We start from the raw sequence: 24,808 nt of genomic DNA, 5'->3' as shown, positions 1-24,808 counted from the left end.
TGGTCCCCAACCTTTTCCAACTCGGGGCCCACTTTTAAGTCTCAAAAACCTTTGCGGCCAACCTCCGACCCCATAAATACGAAGGCATTATAATGCGTTCTCATTTCCTTGTCAGATACTCGAAGGAAAAACAATATAATGAAAATAATATATGAAAATGTTTTATCATTTTAAACTTAACGAGTTTTAACATTTAAAATGTGTATTTTTATTTTTGTATAATTATATCCACCCTACCACGAAAAAAATTATACCATTTTGGAAACTATTTTGCGGCCCACCTACAATACCCACAGGTTTGGAGTCACTGCCTACTACACTAACATGTTCTTTGACGGTGTGATCCAAGGTAAAGGCTACAAGAAATGCTGTATGTAACATCATGAATCGAGGCTCACAGGTTACGGCTTTCAATAATAATAGTAATATTTATAATAATGATGCTGATGATTATGATAATACTAATAAACCAATAGATATCTGTCGTCATGGTGAATCATGATTTAATAGACTACATTACCCACAACACTCTGCGAATGCCGGAATTGACTTTAGAATGACTGTCAAAACCTGTTCAGTTTTTCCAATCTATAACCAAAGCTCACTGAATCTACGGATGTGTTAAACTGTTCCCTTGTACAGGGAAATGCAAGGTGTTCGTGATGGAAAGTAAGTTTTTCTCCCCAACTTCCTTAAAGGCTTTGTTTACGTCAATGAGACGGTCCTTAAATAACCCGGAAGTTAGAGCGGGGGTAATAGTGGTGGATCCAGGACTGTAGGGGTTATGGATATAAGGCGATTTCATTGTAGTTTCCGATCCCCGTAATTTGAACAGTTTGTATATCGAAACTCGTTCTGATATAGTTGGTAGTTGAATTGAACTCACAAGTCACGTGATCCGCTGACACCCCCTCCTCGTCCCTAAAGGCAGCAGACGAAGCACCGCTCGTCATGTGACGGCTGCATCTCCTGCCACAGTCGAGTGCCCTCTCACACACCTGCACGAAGACCAATGTGGAAGTGAGCGTTCAGCAGAAAGAAAAGAAGAACTTGTAGTGGGAGAGCGAAACACGGTGAGTGAAGGATAACAAGCTTGAAACATATTTGATTCAAGAACAGAAGTTTGTTTTCACAATTTAATTTAACTTTACTTTAATATTCTTTATTTTCAACTGATTACTTGATATGAATGTCGACTGAATATTAATGTAGAATCTTTGGAAGGGATATATCGTTCTATAATATGTAGAATAACATGATTTGTAGACTACGATCATGTTATATCAAGCACCTCTTCTAATACGTACATTTCGTTTTCTTTAGTTCACCTTGATAAATAATGGAGCTAGTGTTGTTTATGTACTTATATTATGGTTGTTGTTTAATTCAGGTATTTGCCAAGTGTTTTAACAGAAAAACCTTTTACGATATATTTCTTCCTATACATTAGTTTAGATTCCCGTTTAGGACTACTCATTGTGCACATTTTCTATGCATACATTTTAGCTGTACCATTTCAATGTTAACACGTGTTTTTTTCTTCATATTTATTAAATTGTGGGTGATTTCAATACTACATTTTGCGATAATTATAATCAACTTCTTATTTAGAAATGTTTACGGTTGACTGTTTTTATATGCTCAGGTTTTGGAATTCTCCAGGATGCGGTCCCGTTTGAGCTTCTACATATGCTACCTTCTGTGTTTGGGCTTAAGTCTGGCCTGTTTGGTGTGTGTGTGTTACTGGAACAGCTATTGGCGTGGCGGGTTTGCCTGGGATGGCTCAGGAAAACAGTTCAATTGGCACCCGGTTCTGATGGTAACGGGTCTTATTGTGCTGTATGGCAATGGTGAGTATCTAAATACTGTTGACTTTCACTTCACTTTTCTGTTTAAGGGTCTGCCTAGAGTATTTCTGTTTTTTGTAAAAATAAGTATCCTGTACACCTGGACTGACAGTCCTGTCTTTGAATAAAACTGTATGACATTGTAATCCAACATTCATAAGTACACTAACAACAAATTAAAACCCTTTTTTTCAAAGGATCCCTGGAGAAGAGGCAGCAAGTAACACATTGAACAGAAATACAATTAAGTTACATTAAAATGAGCCATAATCAATTTCCAAAATGTCTGTGGATCCTTGAGGTTCTCAGTTGTGACGGACGAAAAATATTCTGATTTGGCCTTTTTGATAAGCAACATCCATTTATTTCAAAGCTGTAAATTTCCCGAAGGAGATCTCCAGAGGAATTAATAAAGTTTATCAATCTATCTAGCTAAAAAAAAAGCACCAATCAATGGCAGAATTACTTTGTCTTGCTTCTTTTCACTTTTTGCCTCTTTGCATTATTATGGTCAAAAACACCAGCTACAAGTTCATCCCTTCACCTTGTATTTCTTTAAAGGTGCATGTTTGTTTATAATTTGCATGAATGTGTATTTAGAAAATGTCCAAACTAGCTCTACATCTGGTAATAGTTGTATGTATTCCCACTTCACCTTGGAAGAAGTTTGTTCATCAAAATCTTTAAGATTCCTTGTACACAAATGACAGGGTTTGCTCTTGAGAATCCTACAGTTTCTATATGCAGCAACAACACAATACTCACTCATTACAAAAGCCCCCCATGGAAGAGGAGTTATGGCGCACGTTAATCAGGATTAAATTAATCAGGATTTATCTGGACTTTTGAGATTAGGTCTGGGAAAGTTAATAAACTGTGTGAGATAAATGAAATCACAAAAGGTTTTTAAAATAATCCGAAATTGTATTTGCATGCATTTAATCTGGATTTGACATGAATAACTACACTAGCACCTTCTTTTGGCCTAACGACGCGGTAAACATTTTACCCAAGAATGTAAATGTTATTGTTTGTGTTTAACTTGGTAAGCAAGGTTTCTGTTACGAATCAACACCATACAAATGAACTATTATTACAATCCAAATGATAAAAAGTGGGTTAATACATTCTTTGCATTGTTTCTTAACAGGAGCTGTGTTGTACAGAGTCCCGCTCACCTGGGGCCCTAATAAACTGCCTTGGAAGCTCCTCCATGCTGCTCTAATGCTCATCGCCTTCATCCTCTCAGTTGTGGGTCTGTGTGCGGTGTTCGGAAATCACAACGCAAACAAATATCCCAACCTGTACTCCCTGCACAGCTGGATTGGGATTTCTGCAGTATCACTCTTTGCCATGCAGGTAAATCTGACATTGAACAGGTAACACGATTTTTACAATGTTGGCTCGGATCTTAAGATTTGATTGTTATCTGCTGGTTCTCTCTTTTGATGTAATCATATGTGAAGTGGTTGGGTGGCGCGGCAGGCTTTCTTCTACCCTGCACCCCCCTATCAGTTCGAAAGCTCCTTAAACCGGTGCATGTGTGGATGGGAGCAGGCATCCTTCTGCTCAGTGCTGCTGCATGCATCTCGGGCATCAACGAGAAACTCTTCTTTGTCCTGTAAGTTATTGTCTATTTCTATTATTTAAACATGTTTAAAGTGGGTCTATACCAAATATTATATCACAAAAAAGTCTAAAGTTATGCAGCTGTGCTGTTTTTATAGCATGGATAATATTGGGTCAGACCCTGACTACTGTGTCATCTGCACAGTGGACCACTTGGTCTCAGCATTTTCTAAGTGGAATTTTTAATTACCTTTTTCAAGGATTGCTCAACAATTTTTTTTTATTTTTTTATTGTGTCTCGAGAGACTATCTCCCAAGATCCTATATTCTTTCTTCTTTGCAAGTTTTTACTTGAATACACTTCAAGTAGTGTGCTATAGATTGTGTTTGAATTGAGTAGAATATCCATGTTTTTTAACACGGTTAGTGTAAACGTGGAACTGCTGCACATATATTTTGTTTGAAAAATGGTTTACTAGAATACCTGGGGCCAATAAAACTGACCCATAACTGTGGCTGTGTTTGAAAGTGACATTTGTCCCAATTTTTTATTGCACACACAATGTAGGTGATCAGATGTTCCTATAGTGATGAGCTTAACATTTCCTCCCTGAACTTAAAGTCAAGAGAGCAGGGTGGGGTTTTCCAGGTCAGCTGATTGACTAGTTTTTTCATTCTATATGCATCATAAACCACCATATTGAATAGAATACACAGAAATATTAATGAAAGATGAGATCTATCAGAATAAATTGGCAAACTACAACACTTTATTTATGCTTTCACCATGCCACATCATTATGAGAATAGTCATGATTTGTATGTATATGTGTGTGTGCTACATCCTAAATCCCATTAAGGATGTTTGTTATGTAAATGTATTCTAATATCAACTGCTTTCCCCCCACAGAACAGGAGGGTCTAGTGGATCTTATGCTAATCTTCCTCCTGAAGCCGTGTTTGCAAATGTACTTGGCGCTCTTATCGTTGTCTTTGCTTTGCTGGTGCTCTGGATTTTAAGCAACAGTCAGTGGCAGAGACCACAGCCTGCAGACGTCAGCTATATGGTAAGGGAAGCTTAATACCTAAATATGTGGTGTCCAACTTCACACATGCATACCATCCATAAAGTGATTAACACTAACTCTCTGTCTACAGCAACTGCCTCAAGAAGAACATCGTGAGACTCAGTAGATCCAACTGGGTTATTCAGCTTTATCTGTTTCACCGTTTGAATGTATCAACATAAATTATTTTCTCTATTTTGCATTCCATATGGATTAAATCTTTTTTTTTTTTTTTTACAGTGTTGCTTTTTAAATAAAACAAAGCATCTCTTATTAAACCTTGAATATTTTTTTTTATGCATTAAATCGACCAAAGAATATGTTAAAACTGGTACTTTATCTCTTTATGTTGTCATTTAAATCAAAACTCACAACTTCAATCCTATTATTTAATAAAATACGCATTAAACTTAATGAAAAGGTCTGTTTTGTATGTGCAGAAAAGTGTTGCTAAGTCTGTTGAAATTGAGTTGTTATGATATATGACAGAAACTAAAATAAAAGAATGAAACTTTTATAGGGCCAATTTAGTATGTTAATGTTTGCTACATGATTTTGGTTAAATGATGCGTTTGTTGGACTATATCAATAAAAAACCCTTTTGACCCGGTGCTGACGTTATCTTTTATAGTTGCATGCTGACATTTTTTTGCACCTGATTATTTATTTTTTTATTGGGGTATACTTTTTCAGTATGAAACGGATCAGCAGAGTAAAAGAATGGTATTGTGTTCCTGTGGTGAGGTATCAATTGTCCAACAACAGTTTTTCCACAGATGGCTAATTTAAGTTGTTGTTGTGGCTCATGAAATATTGGACCTGATAGGACCAGAGCTGCACAGCCGACCTTTATCTGTGTATAAGTGAGTAATCTTTGTATTATTATTGTATGTATTGTATGAGTGCCCCAGAAGCGGTCGAGCCCGCGGGAGTTCTGGACCCGGCAGGCAAGATAAACACCGGAGCCAGCCATGACCCCGAACACCGGCAAGAAAAGCGAACCGCCCCCAGGAGGCCCCCGGCGGTGCACAATGGCAAGGACCAGGGAGGACACGGCGCAGGAAGTGAAGAGTGGAGGCACCAGGAGCAGGCGCCGGGACAGAGGGCCAACCGGCGAGGGCCAGCCAGCGAACCAGTCAGAGGACAGTACATCAGGGCAAGCCGTGACCCAGAAGACCACCAGGCCACCACCCTGCCCACAAAAGAGAACCATAGGAAGACAGGCCAGAGGGACAGAAAGCCACCCTAGCAGCAGCAGCGCGGCCCGCGCAGGCCCAGCAATAACACGGCCAGAAGTTGGGCCGTGTACCACCCAAGGAGCCGGGGAGCAGCAGGGCCAGGTACCAGTCCAGTCTTTCGGTAAGTGTCTCCCGGGTCACAGGGAGGCCACGTCATGAGGGCAGGGAAACCATAAAACCTCATGAGCACCAGGGGGGCCAGCACAATCCATGGGCGGACCACGGTCTCTGTGGTACCAAGTTCTGCCCATCAGACCCGCCAGCCCATTTTCCCAGCTTACTCTGCGGCACCAGGAGTGACTGCAGTGTTACATGGGCATTATCCTTATTCTTATTGTTTTACATATTTAGCAATTGGTTAAAAAAGGATCTACTATATTGGGGTATTAGAAACTAAATTGATTTGGTTTTACTACAGCTCAGTAAAAACACTAATCTTCATGTATTCTTACATCATTATTGTATAAGCGGTAAAAGAAGAGACGTATCTGTACATTTTCACTAGATGGCAGTAAAGGGTATGTGCGGTCAATTCAACTTTTTAACATGTGATGTCTCGGTGATAAAATAAGGTACAATTTCGTAATAATAATAACCATGTAAACGAATAAGAAAAAAATAAAACCTAAAAACGGTTCGACTATTGAATAACCAACTGGAATCGAGATTCGGTAGATCAAACTGGGTTATTCAGCTTCATCTGTTTCCCCGTTTGAATGTATCAACATCATGTTTTTTCTCCATTTTCCATTCCTTTTTTTCCAATGTTGCTTTTTAAATAAAACAAAGCATCTTTTATTAAACCTCAATTATTTTTTTATGCATTAAATCGACCAAATATTATGATAAAACAGGTACTTTATCTTTTTATGTTGTCATTTAAATCAAACTTACAACTTCAATCGTATTATTTAATAAAATGTGCATTAAATTTAATGAAAGGTCTGTTTTGTATGTGCAGAAAAGTGTTGCTCAGTCTGTTGAAATTGAGTTGTTATGATATATGACACCAATTCAAATAAAAGAATGAAACTTTTGTAGGGCCAATTTAGTATGTTAATGTTTGCTACATGATTTTGGTTAAATTATGCGTTTGTTGGACTATATCAATAAAAAACCTTTATGACCCGGCGCTGACATTATCTTTTATAGTTGCATTTGTTTGGACAACAACTTACTCCGTCTGTTTTTTCTTATTTCAATTATTGTATTTTTCACCGTTGATCTATAAACGTACCATGTTAGTGTTCAGCTGAATAGGATGTTGCAAGTTAAAGTAATGTTGATGACTGATCAAGAAGTCGACCACTGTCCTTTTAAGGACAACTGCTAGTTCCAAAATATTTCTCTTGCAGTCAATATCGGATATATAAACTGGCAGGACTGTGACATCAACTGACATCCTTTATCGGCTTTATTTTGGTAGATTAATTATGCGTCTTGTAAACTGCTCTGGCACTATAACATTTAAATACTTTTAAGACCATATATTCTTATTTATGCATACCAAGAGATATAAATAAGCTTAAAGCAATTATACAGTTTATTTTGGGGCTATTCATTCCCTCTTTGGCATATCTTCAAAGTTGTCCATATTCTTATTATTTTATATATTTACCAATTAGTTAACAACGATCTACTATAGTGGGATATTGGAAACTACATTGATTTGGTTTTAATACAGCTCACTAAAAACACTCAGACAACACAGAGACAAACATAAGAGTCTCAGAGAATCAAGGAAAAGCCTGCACAAATAAAAATGTCTTGAGATGCTTCTTGAAAGAGTCAGTAGACTCCATCAAGCGCAAAAAGAGAGGAAGATTGTTCCAAAGCTTAGGAGCAACAGCCTGGAAGAATCTCTCTCCTCTGGTCCTGAACCATGTGCGAGGAACCATCAGCAGATTCTGATCCACAGACCTCAGAGCCCGAGCTGGGGTGTAAGGCTGGATCAGATCAGTGATGTAAGGAGGAGCCTGGCCATGAGTAGCTCTGAGATTAAGAACCAGCATTTTAAAGTTGATCCTAAAAGAAACTGGCAGCCAGTGAAGAGTTTTAAGGATCGGAGAAATGTGAGTTATTCTACTTGAGCAGCTCAGAATTCTGGCTGCAGAGTTTTGTATCAACTGTAAGCGAGACAGCTCCTTCTTGTTTAGACATGAAAATTAAACTGTTGCAATAGTCCAGGCGAGCAGACAAAAATGCATGGATTACAAGCTCCAGATCATGTTGTCACAACATTTTCCTAGATTTAGAGATTTTTCTCAGTCTCCGTGAGGAAATAAAAATTACAATTTCATAATAATGACCATGTTACCAAATAAGAAACAAAAAATCTAAAAACGGTTGTTAGGGGTTTTTGTCAACTCTTGAATAACCAACTGCAATCGAGTTATCTCGACTTAAAGAGATATTTTGGGAATATAGTTGTGACAAAGCAAAGTATTTCACACATACAACACCAAGATCAGTGAGTAAACGTCTAACGATTGAATGAAAAACATGAAATATTGATTTATTACCGCGACCGAGTCATTTTCAGTTGTATTATCAAGGGACCTGAATAACATTTAATTCTGTCATGTTTATTCAAAAGTGTGCCATTGCTGGTCGTTACTTCCTCGATGCGTTTAAAAAACATGCCTTTAGCGGTCGCGTCTACAGCGCGTTATCTAAGCGAGACCGCGCCCATCTTCATGGCAATGACGCGGTGGGCGTGGCCTGAACCCGCCAGCACGAGCGTCTGCAGAGAATCAGTTGCAGACTGAATCCAGCACGCGCTCAGCTGTCAGCAGGACCTGCGTTAGTAAGTACTGATATCATTCAAATATTTGTAAATCAACAGATTTTTCTTTGAGTTTATCTTTGAGATTCCAGAAACCCGTGTAAAGTTATCTTTGGCTGCTCAGATTATTTTCTTAACTACTTAAAAACAAAAAAACAAAACATGCAGTTGTTTCTTATTTACCGTCTCCTGAATGTTTTTCTTTTACCGTTTTCACATGGTATTTCTTATATCGACTGCCTGGCTCTGTAATGAGAACAACAGTATGGCCTGCTTTATTCATGGCCTTCAGTAATAACCCATGTAAAACGGAATTACACGACTTAAGTTTAACTTTGGTCGCCCTCTTACATGGTCATAATTTATTTTAAAAACAGTAAATGTAAAAAACAAACAAAACGTGCTGCAGTGAGAGCATCCCTGGTTCAGATTTCAATTCATGGGGATTCTTCTGTTAAGAAACTTTTATTCTTTGCGTCCATTAGTATCTGTCCATCTCATTTTCATGAAATCATGGCTGATCAATTGTGGCTATATTTCAGGCTATTCTTTAAGTATCCCTTAGGTGCAAGCAAAGGTAAATCAGTCCTCTCGTCTCTTTTAGAATGGTGGGGGTAAGTTGCTTGCAGAGAATAGTCAACATTCTTCTCATTTGCCTTTTTGACCTTTTCCAACTACTGGGCTCATAGACCCCCACACCTACAGTCTCACTGTTTTTGCCCTGCTAATTCAAAAAGGAGTTCCAAATGAAAATAACTAAGATGTGTTGCTTTTTAAAAAAAAGGTATTGTTCATTTCCAAAGAGACAGAGACTCTTTTTATCATAAATATTTAAAAAAGCTGTACATTCTCTTGCACTGAAATTGATTCCACTGGTGGGATGGGAAAACTATGCAAAGCCAAATCTGTTCAAGTTAAGTTTTAGATGGTTTCCTGAATCATCTCTTAATTTTATGAGCACGTCATCTTTCTTTTTGTAGATAGCAGTGGAGCATTTTGAGCAGATGTGAGTACCGCATGTTTTTTCCTAGCTTGTGTAACCACTGCCACGTTACAAAAAGAACTCCAGCTTGAGATTTCAATGCTGCAGACAGTGCTCAGATCAGTTTGAAGTTGTGATTTATGGATGGAAGCAGTGTTTGTCCTTGCATGCTTATCAACTTTATTCTTGACTGTTGTTTTTAACAAAAACTTTCAGTAAGTGGTACTTTTCGGAAATTATATATATTTTCAATATTTTAGTTTCCATTTATTGTTGTTTGAATCAACATTGAGAAATAGGGTTGTATTTAAGGTCCCGGGCTAGCACTTAAGGAACTTTATTTGTTTAATAAAAAAACAAAATTCAAATAATGTTCATTAAATTGTATGGTTTAGTGTTAGTGACCAATATGAAAGCTACCAGATGTTGAGTTTAAGTTTAGCATCAAATTGGACTAAAACATACTTGCCTGTTTTGTGAGTTTCAATTATAAAAATAGGCTTGAAGAGAAGATAGATACTTATTGTTTAAGCCAATGACGAAGGCTGATTGTGTAAAGAGAAGTTTGGTTGTGATCATGACAGTTGACGGAGATGATCTTTAAAGCTGTATACCATCAGGTAGACTAGACTGCTGACATGACACTCTTCAAAACTCATTTGAAGCAAAATATGTGTAATATGTTGTTTGTTTTTTATGTTTTGTTAAAAAAAAGAAAGAATAAAAGGAGTTAATTAGAAAAACAAATGTCTGGTTATGTCATAATTTTTAGCTTTTCTTTCCCCTAAGTGGTAACTTGCTTATTTTCTGTTTTTATTTCAAGGGCCTTTGAAAAGCCTATAGTCTTTTATATGGCTTTATAACTTCACAGTGTCTTTTGATCCAGTAGACATAGTCCTAATTTAGTCAAATTTGCTAAATTTGAACCCGCAGTTAAAGTTGCCATTGACAAAAAACTATGGGAAAAGTTTAGTTTTACTCCATTTGGGCGGACATGACTAACTGGGAATAAGGATAATGGTAATGTGCTTAAGATGTCTCTATTTAAAATATAATACTTAAAAAGTATATGCACATAGTTGCCAAAATGTACGAGAAAATTGAGAAACATTTATAGAGCAGGATGACAATGATTGAAATTCATCTTTTTCTTGACATGTTTATTACTCTCTTTTCAGGATAAAATGCTTGCCAATAAATATCTGAGCAGCTGTATTTTGTCATTGCTGACAAATCTTGTGCTGGGTCAGTATGAGCATCAAGGATACCCACTAGGCTACCCAGAACCGGAGCAGGAGCATTACACAGCCCCGGTGTTGAAACCAGACACACCAAGAATTCAGCTCAGACTAGCAGGAGATAAGCGCAAGCACAACGAGGGTCGGGTTGAGGTGTTCTACAACGGCGAGTGGGGAACAGTGTGTGACGATGACTTCACTATTCATGCTGCCCAGGTGTTGTGTCGGGAGCTCGGCTATGTGGAAGCCATCTCCTGGTCTCCATCATCCAAATATGGAAAAGGAGAAGGTAGATAATATGCTTAATATTACTTATCTATTGGAAATGTATTTTTGGACAAAATACCTGAAGAACCCAACTTTCTTATTGTCATTAGGACCCATCTGGTTCGACAATCTCCACTGTACAGGCAAAGAAAAAACGTTGTCTTTGTGTCCCTCCAATGGGATCGGTGTTTCCGACTGTAAGCACAGTGAAGACGTCGGTGTTGTGTGCAGCGACAAGAGAATCCCAGGATTTAAATTTATCAACAGCATGCCTAACCATATTGAGGTATGTATGTCCTGTACTCTGCATGCTGACATTCTCAAAACATGTTGTTTCAAAAATGATCCTTACTGATAATGGCATTTACCGTAATTACTTAATACAATAATAGACGTAAGAAAAGCTGAGCAAGACACCCAAATATCTTATTATGGGGGGCTTGTTGCGCCACATCATTCTTGTGATGCTTCACTATGAATACATTGACTTGAAAAAAAAAACTTTGTGTAATTCCATGTACTATATTTTTCAAACTGTAAAAGGGACTCGAAATCCTTATATTTTCAAAGTCTATAGTCCAAAAAACATTATTTTCACAAATCAACAGTAAATAATCAAATCTTTCAGGCATTTATTCATTCATTTATTCACTGAGGTTGAATTGAGTTGTAATGCTTAGGAATTTGAAATCATTTGACACTCTTGTTTTAAACTTGCCTTTACAACATCCTAATTCACTTAAAGTCAGCAATGTTTTCTGACCTTTTCTGAATAAGAGCCTTTTCTTTGTAGCCTGCAGCACCGGTGCGTAAGTGAAAGTGATGTTAAACCTGTAATTGTTGGTTGTTGTACATATAACTGTCAGAGTCATCTGGCTTGAATTCGCATCATGTTCTGTACACACCAATAGGTCATTACTAGCCTTACGGAAATCTTTCTTTTTGCTGAGAAAGCCTCACCAACCCACATTCCAATGTTATGAGGGAACTCCACACCAGAGTCTAGCCTCTACACACTCCTTTGTTTGTCTCTTTCAGTATCAATGTATTTCTTCAAAATGGAAACATTGTTTGTGCAGTAAAACACATTTGACAAACATAAAGATGTGGTAAAAAGGTGGATAGAGTCACGTTTTAATGTTGCTTAACCCATAAGGAGCTTGAGGCAATGTAAAACAGATGCTGAACATTTCCTGCCTATCCCTTTGATGGAATGTTTAAAAAGCATTTTCTTTCCTTACATAAGTTAGGTGCTACATTTTCCAAATTAGAAAAGTTGAAGCCCCTTTCTTTAGGTATTCTCCTGAAGTCAGCAGCTGCGCAGCAAGTAAAGCAAAGTGAGACCAAGTGAGCGCCTTATTTAGTTGTTTAGTGGGCTGGTGAAGATTGGACAGTCTTTTTATTTTTCAAATATTTATGCTTTATGTATCACATGTGATTTATTGTTGTTTTATCAAAGCATGTAATTATCTAGTGGGATGTTAAGGATGTAAGAGGATTTCACTTTTAAACCAGTATTTTTGAATCTCGAACTGTGATTAAGATCCATTAGTATGATTTAGAGGTGCTGAGACTTGAGGTTGAGCACAAGGGGAGAGGGAGAGTGAGAACAGTCCAGGTGAGGAGACATAATGCAGGAAAGAGAAGCAGAGGGAGAGTATGGTGTGTAAAGAAGAGTATTGAGAATAATAATCACAGACCCAGTGTTTGTCCTCCAGACTGAGGCCAGTATTTGGTTCCACAGCAGAGGAGCTTGGTAACTGGGGGCCCTGGCTCCATATCTACATTTAGAGATTAGCAATGAAAAACAATATGTCTATATCTAAGGACTGTACCATCCTAGGGTTGATATGGTTCGATGAGTTCTGCTCTTAGATGAGATGTTGCTAGACCGTGCACAGCTTTGTAGGTGTGCATCGTTTATATTCAACAATCAAAACCAGCGTTAAACTACTGCAGAGGTTGGCAACTGCAGTCTGTGCTCATTCACGCCGAACATGCAAGCAACTAGTTGTTCATGCTGCGTAGTGAGTGCCATCTGGTTTAAATTTCTTTCCATCTGAGGTTCTCTCTAATGCTTTTTCGATAAAAATAATGAAAGACACAGAAATAATGAAAGACACGTATTTGCGTGCAAATATGAGGTGCCTCTATGTAGGGATAGTTGGTAAACTCTTGGGTCAGCTTTTCCGTTGTAAACGACATCATCTGGAAGTGGTAATCTGGTGACTCATGCCACCTCAGTGTTGCGTGTAATGGCACCAATGATGACATTTCACTCGGGGGGTGTGAGGTTAGGAAGACTGGTGGTCTGCCCAAAGGTTTTATTCTCAGCTGTCAGTTAAACCACATAATAATCTCCAGCTTGTCGGCCACATAGGAAATACACAGAGAGTGAGCTAAGAGTGAGGTGAAACATACCTCCTGTATCGTCGCACAGATCCCACTATACCTGCAATGTCTACAGAAGGTGTCAACAACTTTGAAACACTTTATTGATTCTTGAATAATTACCAAATCGGCCAAGGAAACACTTAAAGTTAAATAATAAGATAAAAAGTAATTGTATAAACATTTTACATTTATTTTAACAGGCCCAAGGTGGGCTACTGGTTTGGTGTCTGGTCTGGCATCTCTGGAGAGTTTTCAGAGATCCACATCAGCATTTTTGCCCATTTATTGCCCATTTAGTAAATAAACATTGAGCTCTGGGAAAGTTGCAAAACGATTTCACTGGAGGTTTTATTTTTAGCGCTTTCGTTTCGACAGTAAACAAAATACAATGATAGTGTGCAGTGTTGCTTTCTGCTTCACATGATAGTTTAAATCACTTCAGAAATGGTACCAGAGGTTTCTGAGATAACAAGAACAAAGTGTGATTTATACAAAAGTGTGGTTTAAATCATGTGTAATTTCAATGTTTTACAATATTTTTACATACAAATGTTGACCTTTCCTATGCAAAATAAATATTGCAAATATGGTAAGGAACTTAAGCTGTAGTCATCAAAAAGTAGAACTTATTTTGCCTATGACAGCCATTCAATAGAATCAGTAGCAATGCATGGCATATTTTTATTTAGTCAGCTAAAAGCATTGTGTCTTTCTTATCTTTACAGGAATACCTTTTATAAGGTGTTGAAAAAAAACAGCTGGTGCGCACGTTCAAATTTTTTGTTGACTGTTTTTTTATCAGCTATTTATTTATAGGCGGTAAAGGGAGAATTCCAACAAAATAATGGCAGCACCACCATCTTAAGCCATTCGTTATGAAACATGCATAAACATCAATATATAGTTTATACAGTGGCACATTTTAAGGCCAAATGCTGAGATAATGCATGAAGTGAAATATTTTATTCAAGATTTGTTGGGCTGAAGAAGTTCGGGACGTTTTTCCCCTTCACACCCTGATAACTAAATTAATTGTCATACAAAAAAGAAACATATCTTAATCATTTTTCATTTAGACACATCTGGAATGTATGCTTCTGTTTAAACACTGTACTCTCTAAAGCAGCTTTTTCAAAATGATTTTATTGGTGATGTCAATAAAAGATACGATAAAAAGATTAGCACTTCGATGCTAGATAGCTTTAGAAGAGTTGGTTTGTTCTTTTAATCAGAGCGGCTTATTGAAAACATTTTGAAGAACACTTCCATTTAGATGTTAATAGTTTAGCTGTTGGGCACGCACATGATTGCACTTAAGTATGGTGATTTTCTTCGTTGGATTTATATGAATATAAACGGTCACTGAAAATGAAATTTAAAGATGGATCACCAGATGTCTTTCATGTAAATTCAACTCTTTCTTACCTTTTTTAGTGTTTTGGCATATTTGAAAAGCATTTGGATAAATAAGATCTACATAAATATATATATATATATATATATATATATATATATATATATATATATATATATATATATATATATATATTTCCCCCTTGTATAATTGGCTTTTATGATTAAGGCAACTCTCATCTGTTTTGTAAAACAATTACATTAAATGTACAATGTCAAGGTCATGAGCTTTTATTTGTTTAATTGTTTTCAGTTACCCTCTCAGTTGTAAAATTCCCACTGTTGGACGAAAGTACATTACTACATTTGCAGGTTCTATTTCTTCTGAAATTAAGCGTTTGAGAAAAAGTGGGTACATTATTTTTGCTTAATCCCAAGTGTGTCTGTAAAAGGATTTTGTCAGTCCTGTTTCTGTACAACTTCATAATTTCCATCTTCAGTCATTGTTTTGATTGTTTGTGACCCTGGTCTGGAAAAGCGCTATATAAATACAAATTACTTACTTACTTACTTACTTGCCTACAAACCACTGAATTAACTGATGACCCCAACTGAGAAACTTTAATCATGGATGAGCCAAAAATGTACGTGAACGTTTTTTTTCTCCTTTTTAATGCCATGTCCCTGGTTTGCAATAACTGTTACACACAATAACTCCTAATAATTCAGTTGTGAAACAGTCTTTCCCCTATTGTTTTTTTTTTTTTACATTTAATTTCTGTTGATGTGTATCCAAAACAGTTTTTGGTTATTTAGTTAGGTGCGATTCTTGTTGATCGGATGTTATGAATTGGGAGGAAGTTGTACAAATATTGTTGTACTTTTGCAGACTTGGACTGCTGCGTTTTGTTGAGTGGATTTGAAAAAAGTGATACAGGAAAGCATGTAGCACAACCTCTCAGCCTCTGGCGAAAAGCATTGCAACAGCTTTCAGACCCCTCACCTCAGCTGCACACGGCAGTAATGACTTTTCCATCCACACATCTTTTCCCACAAAGGGAAGCTCAGGAGCAGCCTCTTCCATTCAGTGTGTTGAAACAAGACTCACGTGTTGGATTCTCTGTTTAGAAAGTTACTTGAGCAGTGAGATTCCAGCTCTAAACAGGAAATCCATCAAAGTGAGAGATAGGCCGCGGAATGTGGGGAAGCTTTCTAGTTTAAAGATGGTACTTTTTGTGCTCAAGCTACTGCTGGTTGAGTGGTATTTGTGGCCTACTTTTTCATTAAAACTCAAAGTATTGTGTAATCTTATTTTCCATATCAAGACAAACTACATGTTTCCACTTATTCCACATCTTTGAAACAATCTTCCTCTCTCTCTGCGCTTGATGGATCTACTGACTTATTCAAGAAACATCTTAAGACATTTATATTCGTGCAGGCTTTTCCTTGTTTTTCTGAGACTCCTGTGTTTGTCTATATTTTACCTGAGTATTGTTTTGATTGTTTAAGCGCTTTGTGACCCTGGTCTCGAAAAGCGCTCTACATATATAATTTACTTACTTGCTTACTCCTTTATTTATCTGACCAGCAGGAGAAAAGTGGTTCATCCTTGAGTATCATCCGGTACTGTTATGTCTTTTATCCGATTTGATGACATTCATGAAGTCTTCTGAGGAAGAACCAAACTCAAACACGCTAAACTCCTACTCGTAAAACACATTACAATTTGTATTGGGAATACTAGCCTGTGTGTTAACCATAGAAGGCATCCCCAAGACATCTTCACACTTGGTGGTTACTTGTAAAAGAAAAAATGAGGTCTGGAATAGCTCTACAAGCAGTGCAAGGTGCAAGATTTGGGTGGGAGGAGTTGCAAGAAAGACACACACTCATACTTGATGCATGAATATGTCACAAAATGTTGAAATAGTAATGTGTTTTGACTACAGAAACTAAACTCATAAGAAAGTATTTTTTTCATTTAACATTGTAATCATGTTTCTTTTCTTATCGCTCCCCAACAGAACCTTGATATCCAAGTTGAAGATGTGCGCATACGAGCCATCCTGGCAACCTACCGTAAGAGGATCCCTGTAACAGAGGGCTATGTGGAGATTAAGGATGGTGGTAAATGGAAGCAGATTTGTGATGCACAGTGGACAGAGTTTAACACTAGGGTCATCTGTGGTATGTTCGGCTTTCCTGGAGAGAGGAAATATAACGCAAGAGTGTATAAGTGAGTATTCTGCTTCTTGTGTTTGAGTATAAAAAGTGTATCTCTTCATGATTTGAATTCAAGGATTTATCATCCTTGTATCGCCTCTCTCCCATTTGATCCACAGTAACTTTAGAATACTGCACTGACTTCCTATCACCCTCTTATTTAATACTTACAGCATTTTAATGTGAAACAACAGTAAGTTACTGGCTTGTAGTGACAGAATATGCTACCAAGACCCCTTTTTGCACCATTAACTTGAAACATTTTGTCTTGTATCCATAATCAGATGAGAAACTAGAACTAATGGTCATTAATACACATGCGCATTCCATAGAAATTCTGTAATGATTTTTCGACCTTTGTGGTAAACCTCACTGCGGGGAAACTTCCTGCACTTTCATAGACTTTTAACTCTCCCTTCTTTAAACGCAGCTGTTGCCTCGTAATTTTCAGCTGTTTTCATATTCAGCTCCTGATTTCACCAAGCTTAGACTCACTCAAAAACTGATATACCTGTAAAGAAATTGTATGTGTCTTGTGTAGGTTAGAATTACTCAAAGTGATTTAACTTTTGTTTTGTATTACATCAAGCATTGTATTGACATAAGAGCTTTTTGGACATGGTTGGTGCAAATGATGGCAATATAAAAAGGTTAATACATACATAATAAGAAAAACTATTTTCCTCAACTGTCTCTAGGTTGTTTTTTTTGCATTTTTTATGTAACACATAAAGCTGTGAGAAAACGTGTTTTAATGTGCAACATAAGGACGACTATATTACAAAGATGCTCCCAGTTTTGCAAGAATCTAAACCTGATCTTTGTTAACAAAGTCATCTGTTGCCTCCTGTGCAGGATGTTCGCACGTCGGAGGAAGCCCACCTACTGGGACTTCTCTGTTAACTGCACTGGCACTGAAGCTCACTTGTCGGGCTGTAAACTGGGTCAGGATGAATTACTGAAGTCCAATGAGACCTGCACGGGTGGGTTGCCTGTGGTGGTCAGCTGTGTTCCTGGTAGAGCCTTTGCTCCGACACCAATGACTGGCTTCAGGAAGGCCTTCCGACAAGAGGTGCCAAAACAAAAAATACGTTTTTTGCATCTAGATATGTTTAGTTTTATTAATTCATTTGATATTAGAATTTTTCTACTTTGAGAGATGAAAAATGATTCATTGTGACTCATCAGCCGCTATAACTTTCATTCCATAGCAGGCAATAGATTCCATATAAGTATAACTCACTGAATTGATTTACTGTGTGTCGTCAAAAGTATTCCCTCATTTATTAAAGGTCGTTTATAAAGTGAGCAGTGCGTGTTTGATAGATGATAGTGATGTCTATCCGACCACACATAAGAAGGGTTTGGTGTCTTCCTTCTAACAGCAGTTAATCTGATTACATTCCGCTGCTAATGTTAGTATTAACAGTTAATGGAGGAAATTCTTTGCTAACCTCTTGTATAAATACAAAACCACCCCATCTACTGCCTTTGCTGCCTCATCACTAGGAAGAGCATGTGAGGTTTCAAACTTCAAGCTGAGTCTATTTAATATATGAAACCAGAATAACCTAAATATATGGTTTTCTCATTTTAGATTGTGGGTTTGAGCAGAAATTTCTTACGTCAACTCTTTTTCCACTGCAGCAGCCTTTGGTCCGTCTAAGGGGTGGGGCCATCGTTGGCGAGGGCAGGGTGGAAGTGTTGAAAAATGGCGAGTGGGGAACCATTTGTGATGACAAGTGGAACCTTTTGTCTTCTTCCGTGGTGTGTCGAGAGCTCGGCTTTGGAACTGCTAAGGAGGCTCTGTCTGGAGGGCGTCACGGACAAGGTATGAAAGGTCCTCAGGTTTGGTTCTTATGATACAGTGAAGCTTCAAATCTTCATTTCCTACTGTAATTCTTGAAAAACTTCTTCTCCACAAGTGACATTTTCATCCATTCATTTTCTTCAACCTACACACTAAGCTGCAACCTCATAACTCGAGTCGCTGGAGTAAACACTCTGAACCCCGGGACCAAAGGGGTGCGGGTTCCTTCAAGCTGGAACCAAACCTGCAACCTTCTTGCTGCAAGGCTTTTTGGCGTAACTCTATGCTTCTATTAAAAATAACAATAATGCATGTGAATTCATTATAAGTATGTTTAACTGAAAAGACTGTTAAGAACACTGTATTGCTTGTTGGTTCTCCCACACCTGTTATAAGATGTAAAAGTATGGAGTAACACCTTTGAAAGTAATACAAGGCAGCTGCTTCTCCTTCTGAAAAATTGGAATAACAAGCAGAAATAAAACCAAGTTATGTTAACTGATGTCACCTGAAAAAAAACAACAAAAAATTTTAACATATCAATTTGTGAAAATGTCTATATCTGTATGGTAAAACAGATATTTTCCATTTAGCTGAAAATAAAAACCGATAAGAACTGATCTTGTTTCACATCTCAGATTTTGTTCAAATTTTCACACACCTAATTCTCATATTGTCCATGTTCCATGTTGTTTAGTTACCCACGCTCAGAATATATATTTCCCTTATAACACATGGCTCACATTGGTAAATGAAATTGTGATAATCTGTACAAATATCCTGTACTGTTTGAATTTCTTCACTAAAAAATGGGCACTACATGAGAGACCATAAAAAAATAATATTAAAATAAAAAAGGCATAATTTGGGGAATTGTGTTCCATTTTTGTGTGTTTCTGTTTTGCAGGAATGGGCCCAGTGCACATGAATGAGGTGCTGTGCACTGGATTTGAGAAGTCCATCACGGAGTGTTCCTTCAACAAAGAAGCTTTGGGTTGCAGCCATGAGGAGGACGCGTCAGTCAGATGTAACGTTCCAGAGATGGGCTTCCAAGAGAGGGTGAGAGATGGAAACTTTAGTGTCAATGTTAGATCATGAACCCAAGATTTGGTTAAATTTCAAATCATCTTGTGTGTTTTGATCCCACAGCTGCGACTAAGTGGTGGACGAAACCCCTATGAAGGACGTGTGGAAGTGATGGTGGAAAGAAACGGGTCTTTGGTGTGGGGGACGGTGTGCAGTGACGGCTGGGGAACCATGGAGGCCATGGTGGTCTGCAGACAGCTTGGTCTGGGCTTTGCTAGCAATGCTTTCCAGGTACAAGACAGTGTCTGACTACTCAAAATAATAAACGTTGCCTCCAAGCTAATGTCGATAAAGGAACAATGTTCAATGTTATGGTTTCATTTCAGTAACGAGCAAAATAGGGAATTAAACACGTTTAGATTTTGAAATTCCTTTTGTGGATTATCAAGGAAATTTATTTAAAAACGCTTTTTCTTTCTTTTTTTTAATTTAAAAGCAATAAGTGGACTGCAGTTTGAAATCAACATTTCTTCAAATATAAAATACATTCACAGCAATACCTCTAAAACTATCTTATCAAAACTGGCTTTAATATGTTATTAAGAAACAAAAATGATAAGGGAAGACAACAAACATCAACTACACACTTCCAGTCAAAAAATGCGACCAGAGTAATGAAGGAAAATCAGATGGTCCACAATAAAACAAAAGGAAAATAAGTTTCAAAAGAAAAATAATGAGTCAAAAACTTATTAGGCAAGGCTGTTCTTGAGGGACCAGATGTTCTTAGGTGAATAAGTTACAGTGCAAAATATATAATTTGTCATCGTTTGGATTGTTTTATTGTCCTTATTTAACAACTTTGTATGAATTCCTTAAAATCTACGACTGTTTTTGGATGTTTTTGTTTTAATGTGTGGTTAAATACATTTGATGTTCACAATGGTGTTTGTAACATGTTGACGAATCCTTGTCTACCTAGTTGCCGGTAGCAACATACAGCCTTCTGGCATCAGAAATTTGCGTGATCTGTTTAAATTGCTTTCACCTGTGAAATGTTGGCGCAAAACAAGCTCAGAGTTTAACGGGAAAATAATTGATCAGTTAGTTAACGCAGCTGAACAGGGTTCCTGCTACCATGCCACGTGTTTACAAGGACTGTGGAATGAGCAGAGTTTGAGTAGAAATGGTTTCATGATGAATTATTTGTGTTATCAATACTTGTACACATAAATGTGATGTCATTGGACAGTGTGTTCCTTGAAACAATATTAGCTAATGGCTGCCCCTCAAAAAAAATCACATTCTGAATTAGGGTAATTATATTTTCTTAAAGGGAGACATTGTTGTCACAGAATAACCTACGATAAAACTTAAAAGGTCAAGTATTATACTACTATCTTTACATTACAGTTAACAATTAACAATTTTATGCTGAGACATGATACAGATATGCTAAGTAAGTATATTGTGATTCCATTTGACACTAATTTGATTTTAATATAAATCATAGAAGAATTATGGACTAACAGGTTAAAGCTTCTCCACAACACCAACGCGTTTGTCCTAACGTAGCGAACACAAAATAAAACATCTGTTTCACGTGCATGGTTGTGTCTGCAGGAGACGTGGTACTGGCCCGGAGAGGTGACTGCAGACGCGGTGGTGATGAGTGGGATTCGCTGCTCTGGTACAGAGATGTCGCTGTCCCACTGTCTGCACCATGGAGGTCACCTCAGCTGTCCCAGAGGAGGAGGACGCCACGCCGCAGGAGTGTCCTGCTCTGAGAGTAAGACGCAGTGGGACTCCTTGACTGTTGTGGCGCAATCCTATACTTAAGTTCCCTTCCTGCTTGATTATCTTAGCGGCTCCGGACCTGGTCCTGAACCCTCAGGTGGTTGAACATACAACCTACATGGAGGACCGGCCCATGTTCATGCTGCAGTGTGCATATGAGGAAAACTGCCTGTCGTCCACTTCAGGTTCAGTACCCGCCAACAGCTACCGCCGACTGCTGCGTTTCTCGTCCCAGATCCACAACAACGGTCACACGGACTTCCGGCCCAAAGCGAACCGGGAGTCGTGGGTGTGGCACGACTGTCACAGGTCAGTGGCTCGCTTAAGATGACGAAGGAGGTTCTCAGGTCTGTCTTCTTCTTGTTTGTCGACCAGATGTGCACCTCTGTTCACAGACATTACCACAGCATGGAGGTGTTCACGCTCTACGACTTGTTTAGCTTGAACGGCACCAAAGTGGCAGAAGGACACAAGGCCAGCTTCTGTCTGGAGGACTCCGAGTGTGACGAAGGTGAGCCCAACTGCAGCCTCATCGTATGTGAGAGGGATGTATAAATAAATAATAATAATAAAGAAATCTACCTCAGTGATTGATCAAGTTCAAAAAATTGTTGTCAGTTTAGAAAACTGCCTTAAGGCTGAAACTCAAAGATGAGGCACCAGATTTAGTTCAAAGCCACAATCATTTATTCAATAGGAAAATACTGATCGGTCAATTTTTATTTAAATAAAAGAGCTGTAATGTCTCCATTTTATTCCCCATCCCGGCAAGGAAAGCGGTGAATTAAAAGTAACAAAAACTTTGACAGGAACTTATCGCTCAGGGCAGGGGTCACTCCTTCAGAGGCGTCAATTCTCATTTCCTTTCAAGTTTGGATGAAGCTTCATGAAGCAGTCTCATGTTGTTTAGAGGTCAGTAGGTGGCGCCATCAGTTTAAAAATGATGTGATGTTTCATGAGAACAGTTATTCAAAACAAAGGAAAATAGTGCAGAGACCGCCATCTAGTGGGCTCTGAAAATAATGACACTGCTCTATGAAGCTTAATTAGACCTTCACTAGATAACAGTTCCCAACCAACAGCAATGAGCAACAGTGCCAAGGAAAAACTCTATTTTTACATCCTGCTAATCCAGGCTGGGGTGGAAGACTTAGAGCGAGAGAGCAGTGTAGAGTGCCCCTCAAGTAGGACCATGGTGAGTCATCTGGATCCATTGAGTCGGTCATGGCAGGGTGATGGAGATCCTGGATCCTTGTGCTGTGAAGGAAGGTGGAGCACTGAGATGGAGGGCGAGCTAGAACTGTGCAGATGATGAGACATGAAGCAGGAAAGAAAGACATAGAGAAAGAAAAGCTGGACTATCATTTCAACTTTAAAACAGTTACACTAGTGATTCTCAAAACTGCCCCTGAAGTCAAACTCAAAAAACTTCTGACCATAACCAAGCATGTGAGTTTGAAGGATCATTAATTACTTTTCACTTTGTCCTTGTTGCAGGAATTGAAAAGAGGTATGAATGTGATAACTTTGGCGATCAGGGCATCACGGTGGGCTGCTGGGACACATACAGACATGACATTGACTGTCAGTGGGTGGATATCACTGATATCAAACCTGGAGATTACATTTTCCAGGTCAGGTTCAACACCCTCTGCAGACCTGCCTCAGACTTCTCAGACCCTTCACTGTTTCTTTCTCTGCACAGATCATCATCAATCCCCACTACGAGGTGCCTGAGTCTGACTACACCAACAACATCGTCAAGTGCAGGTGTCGATACGACGGACATCGTGTGTGGATGTATAGCTGCCACAACGGTACGATCAAGCCTCCAAATTAAACATATTTCATAAGAAGAAGAGTCATCAGTCACACTAGTCTTCTGCCCCTTCAGGTGGTTCACTCAGCAACGAAACAGAGCAGACTTTCCCCGGTCTTATCAGCAACCAGGTGACTCACCAGTAAAGCCGGAGTTTGAGAACCAGAGTGGAGCTGCTGTGCTCAAACAGAAGGAGACTGAGTGAACAGTGGGACCTTCTAAATCAGCAAATATCTTTTGAACTCTTACCTGGAGGTGGAGTCTTTACACGGCACCACTGTCGGCCAGAGTTACAGTATTATTGATTATACCACATTTCAAGTTAAAAATGGGTTTAGTGAGCAGCGGCGGGGTGTTAAACAGAAGGTTGAGATGTTGATTAAAGATTAGAAAGAGCGCCATCAAGTGGGTTTTCACAATGATGCCACTCATGCAACTTGATGGTCAAGAAAGAAGCGTTTTTGCAAAAACTAGTGTTGATTACCTCTTTTGTGCCTTACAAAACTCTATAAGTGTTATTTTTGAATTAATTGTAACAATAAAAACGTTATTTAAATTAAATGAACATGTCTTCAGTTGACTTGTTCAAATCAAATGGCGCCTGGTGTTTCTGGAGAGCGTCGAGGAAGGATGTGCTTCGTAATCTTCCTCAGACAAGGCTGGAGGTGAATTCTTTCTGAGATGTGGTTACGTGGTTGTGTCATGCCAATGCACATGTTCTGAAGTATGAATGGTGCTACTAAACCTGCTCCTCTGTTTTCTGAGGCTGCAGTTGTTGTTTACTAACAGTAAACCTGAACTTGTGTACAAACTGTGTTAAAATATAATAAAGACTTGAGTTACAAGGAGCAAATTTCGCTGATTATGTGTTGTCTTTTTATATATCGACGTAAAGGTAAATTCTAAAGTAAACTTAATTAATAGAGTTAATGTAACTCAAATACTGCAAATAATGACTCAATATGTTTAACTAAAACCTCTTTTTGTATATGTCATGTATTTAGTTACTTACTTATTAGAAGGGTAGACAGAAGACTACAGAAGAGCACCCTCTAGCGGAGTGAACTCCACGTTACATCATCACCATAATCATATTTCGATCCCCATTATATTGGCACATAAATGAGAGATGTGAAAGTATGTAAGCCCTACAGATGTCGCTCTCCTATAGTATCTATCTATTGGCGCGGATTTTTCGTAGTTCTTAAAGCAGCAATTGTTCATTTATTATTCAAAAATGAGGCACTTCAATTGTAGAACCAGGTGTACTTGTTGTGGTTGTTGAGTTCCAATAATGGGTTATTGTTCTTCCCCAAATTAAATCTGGTATGTAAGGAATATAAGACCAGTTAAAACCTGTTTCCCGCACCAGGGATAAATCTGAATTCAT

The 24,808-nt window shown here is 38.2% G+C and overlaps 2 protein-coding genes across 2 annotated transcripts; both read left to right on the top strand.

Annotated features, from left to right (window-relative positions):
• Positions 1 to 537: 537 nt before the first annotated feature.
• On the top strand, positions 538 to 5,093 carry cyb561a3a (cytochrome b561 family, member A3a). Its single transcript, XM_087798346.1, has 7 exons — positions 538 to 669; positions 928 to 1,073; positions 1,646 to 1,850; positions 2,998 to 3,206; positions 3,314 to 3,468; positions 4,327 to 4,483; positions 4,575 to 5,093. The coding sequence occupies exons 1-7, from the start codon at positions 663 to 665 to the stop codon at positions 4,608 to 4,610; spliced, it is 915 nt and encodes a 304-aa protein (XP_087654472.1). The 5' UTR covers positions 538 to 662; the 3' UTR covers positions 4,611 to 5,093.
• Positions 5,094 to 8,483: 3,390 nt separating this feature from the next.
• Positions 8,484 to 24,257, top strand: loxl2b (lysyl oxidase-like 2b). Its single transcript, XM_087798345.1, has 14 exons — positions 8,484 to 8,527; positions 10,667 to 11,015; positions 11,104 to 11,279; positions 16,768 to 16,979; positions 17,822 to 18,038; positions 18,614 to 18,797; positions 19,684 to 19,835; positions 19,926 to 20,093; positions 21,426 to 21,591; positions 21,668 to 21,908; positions 21,995 to 22,110; positions 23,097 to 23,233; positions 23,305 to 23,416; positions 23,494 to 24,257. The coding sequence occupies exons 2-14, from the start codon at positions 10,673 to 10,675 to the stop codon at positions 23,562 to 23,564; spliced, it is 2,295 nt and encodes a 764-aa protein (XP_087654471.1). The 5' UTR covers positions 8,484 to 8,527; positions 10,667 to 10,672; the 3' UTR covers positions 23,565 to 24,257.
• Positions 24,258 to 24,808: the final 551 nt, after the last annotated feature.

This window comes from Callionymus lyra, chromosome 1, assembly GCF_982586985.1.
Source record: "Callionymus lyra chromosome 1, fCalLyr1.hap1.1, whole genome shotgun sequence".
NCBI lineage: Eukaryota > Metazoa > Chordata > Actinopteri > Syngnathiformes > Callionymidae > Callionymus > Callionymus lyra.
This window is presented reverse-complemented; position numbering and strand designations above follow the sequence as displayed.

What these genes read in the sequence shown, in the direction of transcription:
- cyb561a3a (XM_087798346.1), top strand. An exon ending in TAGTGGGAGAGCGAAACACG is followed by an intron (nt 1,074 to 1,645) that starts GTGAGTGAAGGA and finishes TTATATGCTCAG; the next exon opens with GTTTTGGAATTCTCCAGGAT. An exon ending in CTGCAGACGTCAGCTATATG is followed by an intron (nt 4,484 to 4,574) that starts GTAAGGGAAGCT and finishes CTCTGTCTACAG; the next exon opens with CAACTGCCTCAAGAAGAACA.
- loxl2b (XM_087798345.1), top strand. Translation starts at nt 10,673, where the DNA reads ATGCTTGCCAATAAATATCTGAGCAGCTGTATTTTGTCATTGCTGACA. An exon ending in GCATGCCTAACCATATTGAG is followed by an intron (nt 11,280 to 16,767) that starts GTATGTATGTCC and finishes GCTCCCCAACAG; the next exon opens with AACCTTGATATCCAAGTTGA. An exon ending in GTGTGGCACGACTGTCACAG is followed by an intron (nt 21,909 to 21,994) that starts GTCAGTGGCTCG and finishes CTCTGTTCACAG; the next exon opens with ACATTACCACAGCATGGAGG.